We start from the raw sequence: 9,905 nt of genomic DNA, 5'->3' as shown, positions 1-9,905 counted from the left end.
GTTTAAACATCTCATGCAGGAGAATGAACTTTGTGACTTATTTTATCACCCACTGTAGGTATCTAATATCCCTACCTAAACCACTTGACAATCCTAATGAGCTGTACTTCGTTACTATCTTATGAAAGAGAAGCTAGGTCACAGAACCACACCCTCACCTGGACTTTTTGTGTATAATCTGGAAACTCCTTCTTCCCACATGTATCCCTTCCTTCCTGAGCCAGAACACTGTCTGGGGAGGCTCCACCCCCTTCCCTCTGGTGATAGCGCCTCCTCTGCAGTTGGCAATCCTGGCTGCATATGGACCAGGGAGAAACTACACACTGATAAAGTCAGGAAATGACAAATTCCAGGACAACACGACACCAAGGGATTTGGATTCAAACTTTTAATAATAAATTGTGCCAGTAGAAGCTTTTCAAAGGCAATGATATATCAATAAATAATAGTTAAATTGAGTTCCTGAGAAAGAACCTACCACATGAAAGTATGTCAGAGCGCTGTAAATAACGGGGCGTTACTATAAAATAGCGAAAATACTGACAGTCACGATACAAGCACAGCAGACTTCAGAATTTGCCATTCATACAAATGTAAACCAGTACACAGGAATTGTTTTTTTTTTTTGTTTTTTTTTTTTTAGTTTAGACATTGATAAACTTATAAGTGTTGTTGCCTAGATATATACTAAATAATGGATACATTATGCTAAAAAATTCAAGGAAAAATATGTGGAATAATATAATGAAAAATATGATGCTTCAGATTTTTAAAAAGCAAAAAAGAATTGAACTTTTTACTCAGATATAAATCACTTTAAATAGGAATCATACTAATTTGAAATAAGGAATATTTTGTGTGTTTATCTATGTAATTATATGTACATCTACACTTCTAAGAAAATATGTATGGCTTAATTAGTTTTTTTATTCCAATGTCACTTTGAATAATCCTTGCTGTTTTACAAAGATTAGAAAACTGTATTTTTAAAACCAAGTTAAGATTGATACTTCAAAGCACACCAAAAAAAAAAAAAAAAAGTGAAAGAATTGAATTTCATCATGGTAATAACACCTCCGTTGTCTATGACAACAGGAGGAATGATGTCACGCAAACCTTTCAGTGCGGGCAGTCTGTTGGCAGTAGGGTGGCAGCTACTGGATTCCACATATCAGCTACGCCAACCAGAGGGTACTGACCAGTGAAATAGAGAGTTCTATGATTGACTTAAAATTTTTTGGCATAGCTAAATTAATCCCTTTTGATGTATACAAGTTTCTTACATGACAAATGTCTAAGATCATCCCCCAAAGAATCCAATCATACCCCAGACACACACACAAAAATCACTTCTCAGTTACACATCTGCATTTCTTTAACAAAACAATAAGGGATACAATCACAGCGAGGAAGTCACCCACACGATACGTTATCAGCAAACTGTCTAGAACATCTCATTTAAAGATACTCAGTAAAAACATATTCACAGAACCTGCTGTGAATGGCAAGATATGGTAATTTTATAATAGAAAAACCCTGCTCATGCAGTACTCTCTACACATCAGACATCTGAAATCATACCCACGTAATCACCTTGCTCACACTTTCTATTATACTATAATATGCAAAAAGCAAAAAAAAAAAAAAAAAAAAGCAGCTTTTAACATTATATCACAATTTTGAAATGTGGGAAAAATATAAAACAAAAACCATTGTGTGAATAAAATGATATCAGTAATATCAGAACAGTGTTATCTTTTTTTTTTTTTTTACACATTATTGCACAGATTTCTTATCACATGTTCTTCAGTTTTTATGTCTTTTCCTAAATGTGAATAAGTGCTATGGATAAAATACAAATGTAGAAAATAACAGCAGCATGATTTGTCAAAGTTAATCCCTATAATTTAGTAAGAAAAATGGCTATAAACAAAATAAGTGCTCTTTCTAAACTGTACTAAACTTTTTAAAATAATGTTTTAATGCAGTGAAGGTCCTCAAAAGCCAATTCCAATTCAAAGCAATATTGATACCTGCCCCCAACCCCATCAACCAGAATCTGCTAGATTTGAGTCCTTCTTTAAAAAGCTTTTTTGTTTTGGGGGGTTTTGGTGAAGACCAGAACTTCAAGTGAAGTAATGAATGGACTAACTTGAACAACGCTGACATCGACTCTCCATCAGGCCTGTTAGGAAACCAGCTGTTGGCACCCTGGACCTCTGAAGCAGAGCGTCAGGGATACCGATTCACGGTCTACACGTACACAGGCTGGCAACCTTCAGTCTGATCCACCATATCAGAATTTTCCAAATCGGAGTCCTCTGCCTGGGAAGCATCTGCTCCTGAAGGCTTTGGGCATCTAAAGGGATAGCCGTTGTCATCAAAGAACCTTCGGAAAGTGAATTCATAAAATGCGTGCTCAGGGTGTTTATTATTTGGGGAGGTGAGCGTGTCCCAGGCCTTCGTGCTATCTTCACTAGCATCATTCCAAGGGCTTTCTTCATCTACGGGGTCAAAATTTGAGGTGTCCATGGGGTGGCTGATCTTGGGAACATACGGGGCCGGCTGCTTCCGGATGTCACTTGAGAAGTCAATGGCCCCGAAGAATGGGTGGGCCTTCAGGTCATCGGCCCCATTCCTCCCTAGCCGGTGGTCGGCAGCACAGCACAGTTTGGTGATGAGGTCCCGGGCCTCGGGGCTCAGCTTCACCTGGACTGGAATGTGGAGCGTGTTCTCCCAGTTTATCACCTGACGAGACAACAGAACCCAAATTTTCCTTTCTTTTCACATTTTAAGGCCAGTTTAGGGCAGTTCTGAGACAGTATGTGGTGACATGGCTTTCAAATAATTTTACTTTCATGACGGGACAACAGTTAGAACAAACCCAGGAGCAGCAGTTGCAAACCTGAGCAGCTAGGAAAGGCCAGTGTGGTTTAGTAAAGGGCTCACAGCCTGAGGCAGGGGGTGATGAAGCCAAATAGAGACCAAAAGAGACTGATTTTCTTCTATCAGAAAAAGAGTTTAGCAAAAGAATTTTGTGATTATTATGGCCAACAGATGGTCAACTGAGGTTTTATTAAAAAAAAAAAAAAAAAAAAAAAAAAGACAACCTCACAGAGGAAAATAAAGGTGACTGAACCAATGGCCCTGGCCTCATATTCATGACAGTCAACCACACAGAGCAGCCATTGGGATGTTCAGTAAATACATTTGTTATGAAATGCATCTGCTATGAAAAGAAAACCTAAGAGACTTCTCTATTATTTATACTTAGAATCAGGATAAAGCAAGGCCAAGCTAACAGGCCACAGGCTGGGGTGACAGGGCATTGGTAAGGCATGGAGGCAGGTGGGGTATGGGTGGGAGGGCTGGTTCAAACTTGAGTAGTTGTTTTAGTAGATCTAAAACTGTGAAAGCCACAGAAGAAAACATAGGGGCAAATATTCATGACATTGGATTTGGCAAAATTTCTTGTATATGGTACCAAAAAGCACTGGCAACAAAACAAAAGATACACAAAACGGACTTCATCAAAATTTAAAACTTTTGTGCATCAAAGGACACTATTAACAGAGTGAAAAGGTAACCCCCAGAAAGGGAGAATATATTTGCAAAGCATATATATCTGATCAGGGATTACTGTCCAGAATATATAATATCATGATCCTAGTGTCCTGGGATCAAGTCCCACATCGGGTTCCCCACAGGGAGCCTGCTTCTCCCACTGCCTATGTCTCTGCCTCTCTCTCTGTATCTCTCGTGAACAAATAAGTAAAAATCTTAAAAAAAAAAAAAAAAATCCACAATGAGATACCACCTCACACCCACTAGGATGATTACTATTAAACAACAACAACAACAAATGAAGTAAATGTTGATGAGCATGTGAAGAAACTGGAAGCCTCAAGCACTGATGATGGGAATGTAAAATCATGTAGCCACTGTGGCAAACAGTTTGGTGGTTCCTCAAAAAGTTAAATGTAAAAAAAAAATAAATAAAATAAAAGTTAAATGTAGAATGACCATATGATCTGGCCATTCCACTTCTGGGCATGTAACCCCAAAAACAAAAGCAGGAACTCAAACAGATACTTGTATATGTACTCATGTTCACAGCAGCATTATTCGCAATCACCAAAAGGTAGAAAAAGCCCAATTGTTCATCACCAGATGCTTGATAAATATATGTGCTATACACATACACTGGAATATTCTTCAGCCTTAAAAAGGAAGGAAATTCTGACACGTTACAAGATGGATGGACCTCGAAGACATGCTAAAGTGAAATAAGCCAGTGGTGAAAGGACAAATACGGTATTACACTTTTACAGGATACCTAGACTAGGCAACTTCACAGAGAAAAAAGTCAAAGAGAGGTCTGGGGGTGGGAGGAATGGGGAGCTATTGTTGATGAGCCCAGTTTCTGTTTGGGATGATAAAACTATCGAAGATAGGTTATGGTTACAGTCGTACAACACTGTGAATGCACTTAAAGCCACTCAGCTGTAAAATTAAAAATGTTTAAACTGGTAAATTTTATCACAATAAAAAATTGAGTTATCATACAAGCAAATTAGTGAATGGTATGGCAATTCAATTAGGATAGAAATAGTGTCAAATTTCATTTTTATTGTTACCAGAGTGAAAACTAAGCCTTCATTCAGGATTTTTCTAAATAAGGGATTATTAATTTAGGGTCTAACATGGACTCTGGGACTTATGAATACTTCAAGAATTTTTAGTGAACACATATTTTGGTGGGTAAGTGCACTGTTCAAAGATGTTCCAAAGATTTTATCAAATTCTCAATTCAGTCCTTCCTAAGAAATCAAATCATTTATTTCAGAGAATAATGGTTATAACTCCAAAACTAATTATTTACTATTAAATGATTACTTCCAATCAATATTAGAAAAATGTGCAACTAGCCCAATCACATAGCTGATAATCTGCAAGCAATAATGGATATAGTGTATAATGTAGTATAATATCCAAAGAAGTAATTGATTTCTTCAAGTACAGTTCATAAAGTTTTCAGTATTTTTTGCAGGTAGGCACGTGTGGCAGCAGAGAATGGACATAGGGCCCACCTTTACTGCTTCTCCCTGTTCATAGTTCAAGATGGCGGATGACCAATGGTTCAAGTAAAACTTCAGATATACATAGATATCAAAACACAGGTCTAACTTGGTGGCTTTACTTATTAAAATAAAACTTTTTATACAGGTAATAATAATGATTTAAAAACATACAACTGACACTCTTCCACTACTCAGAATTAAAGGTCAAATGCTGACCAGAGACTCATGGGTTCATCAGAAAACCAAGTGTGTTTGCAGCGAGCAGATGCATGGGCTGGTTAGTACCTACCTTCAGTTGGGTTTCCGTGGGGGTAGGGGCCAGAAAGGGTGGCTGTCCCACCAGCATCTCGAAGAGAATCACACCAACACTCCACCAGTCACAGAGCTGAGTGTATCCTGAAAGACAAAGTCTCACTCAATTCCACACAGGTGTGCATTCTTCTCAGAGAAGAGTTTTGCAAAATCCTCAAATGCTAATTTGCCGTTGAAGGGGAAAGCATGTTCAAGCAGCACACATGTCATGTAAAAGGAAAGCAACCGACACAAAATGTGCCTCCCTGTACGTGTGGCTCAGAATAGCAGGCTGGGTGGGACACCTGCCAGGGTGGTGACAGTCTTCATGTATTCTCTTATTTTCTACAATTAGTCTGTAATAAACACAGGATGCTTTTATAATAAGACTTTCTACTTTTAAAAGCCTATTGTTAGTAACATCACTAACCGGGATTTTCAGTTCTTAAAGAACTGAAAGACATAAACTAAAATAGGACTAACTGAAAACCAGAAAGTGCTCTACCTGCCAGTCCTGAGGGCTTCCCTGGGAGGCTTGCTAAGTCTGTTTTGGAAGAAGTTGAGGAGTATGAAGAGGAGGGCAAAGAAAACAACTGTCTCCTAAGACCTACTGCGATGCACTCAGAGAGCCAGGCCCTTCCTCACGGAGCTCCCAAGGTGCGGTAGCTGCGGCAGGGCGCCTGCAGCTTGGTCAGGCGAGCCAGCCTCACCAAGGCAGTACAACAGGCCCATTTTTCAATTTTCTCCCACTTGTCCTTCAGAGCTCTGCATCCTAGTCCCAGTCATGCTCCAGTCTTGATGTCACCTGATCCTGGCTAAGCCTGAACTGGGCCTTAAGACCTGCCAGCAGCATTTGCTGTGTTCTCCCATCACCCCATCCCCCAGCTCTTCCACCCTGGTCTGGCACTAGAGGTGGCAGGGTAACTTGGATCCCTAGTTCCAGGACTGCACACATTAGGGTGCTGGAGATACTTCTCACCTCCCACTGTGAGAGGAAGGAGACAATGAGACTTTCCTGTGCGGTAAGGCTGATGTTCACAGCAACCTCTCAAGGTAGTTATTGTTATACCTGTGGCTCTGAGTGGTTAAGTGCTTTGCTTTGGATTTCCACAGCTGACAAAGAAAACTGGAGTAAAACAACACATGTGAAAAGACAGACCACCACATGTGAAAAGACAGACCACCGATCTCTGGATTTATTATACTGTCACTAAAAGCCCTGCAACTGATCCCTGAAAGGTTCTTCTCGTACTCAATCAAATGTCGTATTTGATAAAACAGAGCATCCACACAGGAGACTAATTCTACTGAATGCTTGTAGTTGCATGTACACCACTGCCCCCAAATCTCACCTTCCAGCACTTCTGGAACAACAGGGGGAGAACTGGAGGGAAACAATACTTATGTCCTGTCATACTTCATAACCAGCTGAATATAACCATAACCAGCTGGTATAAGCAGCTAGGAACTCAGGCAAGGAAGAGTCAAAGCGGGATCCTGGACGTGTATGGCTTAGGAGACTGAGTAGTGTCCCTGTGCTCTGAGAGATGTGTCTGTCAAAGCAATGTGGAGAGATTCTCTTGGGTTCTAGATAGAAAGCCCAACCCTACACCCCAACCTAACACTTCCCAGCCAAAGGAGTGAACTAGCAAGACACGTCTAATGGTGTATGTCCTCTTTCACCCTGGAAGCAAGGGCAGTTGCAAAAGACATGAGATACATTGGAGGCTTGTTTGTTAGGGAAATAATTTCACTCTTGGGCTTCCACAAGTACAAAAATACAATGAGAACATTCAGAGTCTCAGACAGCTGGAGCTGGAGAGACTCTTAGAGGTCATCTGGCTCAGGTTTGAAGTGAAGATGGCTGCCAGTTGGGCAGCTGGCTGTGGCTGGAAGCACGCACCTTTTCGGAGGAGCACTTCCGGTGCGATGTAATTTGGGGTCCCAACCAGGGAGTGAGCCAGGCACCTCTGGTGCTGCTTCCTGGCTCTCTGCTCCAGGGTCTTCAGCCTGTCTCCACATCGACAATTAGACACGTCGTCCCAGAGGTCACTCGGCTCCATGCTATCCTGTCTGATGTGGCTCCCTTTCATCCAGGAATCAGGGGCAGTGAAGAAGGGAATAAAAAAATGAATTTCCACTATTCAACAATGCAACAAATCCACAATTTCAAAGGGGAAAGTAATTCAGTTCAGCTCCTGACATGTTAAGAGAAAGAATCCTCCCCAACTGCTCTGTAGACTCAATCCATGAGGTAACACAAACACTACGAACAACGGATGAAGCAATGACAGGAGTTGGGTGCTGTGCAGGGTGATAGTGTGATGCTGAGGGAGCAAAGCTCAGGTAACTGTGGCAATATCGTGCATAGCATGCGGGCCAAAGTCTACTACCTGTCTGACAAGACATGTTTCAAGATGAGCGTGGAAAAGCATGAGAGGAATTAAAAAATATAAACAAAAGTGACTTTAATGCCAGAATGAATGGCATTAATGGGAATGAATTAAATTAGGATTAGTTTTGAGTTGAAAAATAGAAGCATGAGGCTCGGTTGATGGAGCATGCAACTCTTAATCTCAGGGTTGAGTTCAAGCCCCACATTGGGTGTAGAGATTACATTAAAAAAAATTTTTTTTAAATAAAATAAAAGGCTGAGCCATGGTATTAAAATGACTATTTCAAGAAATTAAGCCATAAATAAGATAATGGCCAGGAGGACTGCAAAAGATGGTGTTAACCTATACCTACACTTAGAGATACCTATAGAAAAAAATCACATTAGCTATAAGAAGAGGACTCTTGGAAGGTTGTAAGGCTTAGTTTTTAAGGCTCATTTTATAAGGGCAGAGCGATGGTTCCCAACCAAGGTCCACACCCCACAGCCTACTGTCCTAAAAATACTATAATATAACTTGCATCTCCTTCAGGAAGAAAAGGATGTCATATCAAATTATAGAATAATGGAAAACAGATAATTTCAAAATGATCAGGAGCCACCAGGATGGGAAAGCATTGCCTTAGTTCAGTTATGTCTAGATGTAGAAAGTGGATGTGGCGGGCAGCCCCGGTGGCTCAGCAGGTTAGCGCCACCTTCAGCCCAGGGTGTGATCCTGGAGACCCAGGATTGTGTCCCACATCGGGCTTCCGGCATGGAGCCTGCTTATCCCTCTACCTTTCTCTGTGTCTCTCATGAATAAATAAAATCTTAAAAAAAAAGAAAAAGTGGATGTGGCACGTCTGAGACAATACCTTTCTGGTAGTATTTGGAATTGTGAGTCCATCTGAACCCAGTGCAGAGGCCAAAATCTGTCAGTTTGATGTGACCATCAAGATCTATCAAAATGTTGTCTGGCTTGATGTCTCGGTGGATGAAGCCCATTTTATGGACACTCTCAATGGCCAGAGTCAACTCTGCAATGTAGAACCGGGCCAGGTGCTCAGGGAATACCTCCATCCGGATCAGCAGGCTCATCATATCCCCCCCTGGGATGTAGTCCATCACAAAGTACAGGCTGTCCTTGTCTTGGAAGGAGTAGTAGAGTTTGACTACCCACTCATTGTCCGCCTCGGCCAGGATGTCCCTCTCAGCCTTGACATGGGCCACCTGATTTCGGTTCAGGACATCCTTCTTCCTCAGGGTCTTCATGGCATATAGGGCATGAGTGTCCACCTTACAAGCAAGGCACACTTCTCCAAAGGCACCGATCCCCAGGGTTTTGATTTTCACAAACATGGACTTGTCCATTTTGGCCCTCTTCAGCCTGTTGTAATTAGACTCCTTCTGGTAGAGGATCTTTCTCATCTGTTCCTGCTCAGCTTCACAAAGTCCAGCCTGTGGAGAAGGAAAACAAGGAAGTCACATTATTGGTCACATGATAGGAAACAGGTGGGGCGGGAGACCCTAGAACTGAGACAGTCCTAACTTAATTTTCATATTTAAGAACACTGAATAGGTCCAGTATACTAACAAGCAACTGGTTTGTTCTTTATATGCTTATGTAGACACACATCTGGAATCTAAAGGGAAGATAAAACAGGTGAAATTACTTCCTTTTTAGGCTCTAAAGGAAACCTCTATAAATAAAAATTTTTGAAAAGGGGACCACAAAGTTCCTGGAACTCTAAGAGCAATCTAATAATTGAATAGCTCAAGGAAAATGGGAACAAAGAAAAATCAATGAAAATGGGAGAGCAGAAAGAGCACAGATTTTTAGAATTTGCAATGATTGACTTTGTGTGATTTCAATTTACTGTAACATTTTAATTTAAATCATTTCCTCAATAACCTTCTCTAGCAGATTACTGTCAACTAAGGTACATTTAAAATATTTGCTGAGGGACGCCTGGGTGGCTCAGTGGTTGAGCATCTGCCTTCGGCTCAGGGCATTATCCTGGAGTCCCGGGATCCAGTCCTACATCAGGCTCCCTGCACAAAGTCTGCTTCTCTCTCTGCCTATGTCTCTGCTTCTCTGTCTCAGTGTCTCTCATGAATAAATAAATAAAATATTAAAACATATATATGTATTTGCTGGG

At 40.9% G+C, this 9,905-nt stretch overlaps 1 protein-coding gene across 1 annotated transcript in view; it reads right to left on the bottom strand.

The window, feature by feature from the left end:
* Window positions 1-373: 373 nt before the first annotated feature.
* LATS2 (large tumor suppressor kinase 2) overlaps window positions 374-9,905 on the bottom strand; it is a 71,642-nt gene continuing 62,110 nt past the window's right edge. The window contains exons 5-8 of the mRNA XM_038573496.1: window positions 8,622-9,204; window positions 7,276-7,458; window positions 5,371-5,477; window positions 374-2,748 (exon numbers count right to left, since the gene is read on the bottom strand). Coding sequence (XP_038429424.1) covers window positions 2,254-2,748; window positions 5,371-5,477; window positions 7,276-7,458; window positions 8,622-9,204 — 1,368 coding nt within the window. The 3' untranslated portion in view covers window positions 374-2,253. The remainder of the gene's footprint in view (window positions 2,749-5,370; window positions 5,478-7,275; window positions 7,459-8,621; window positions 9,205-9,905) is intronic.

The sequence above is a fragment of the Canis lupus genome, chromosome 25 (assembly GCF_011100685.1).
Source record: "Canis lupus familiaris isolate Mischka breed German Shepherd chromosome 25, alternate assembly UU_Cfam_GSD_1.0, whole genome shotgun sequence".
NCBI lineage: Eukaryota > Metazoa > Chordata > Mammalia > Carnivora > Canidae > Canis > Canis lupus.
Note: the sequence above shows the minus strand (reverse complement) of the source record. Positions and strands in the feature narration are given on the sequence as shown.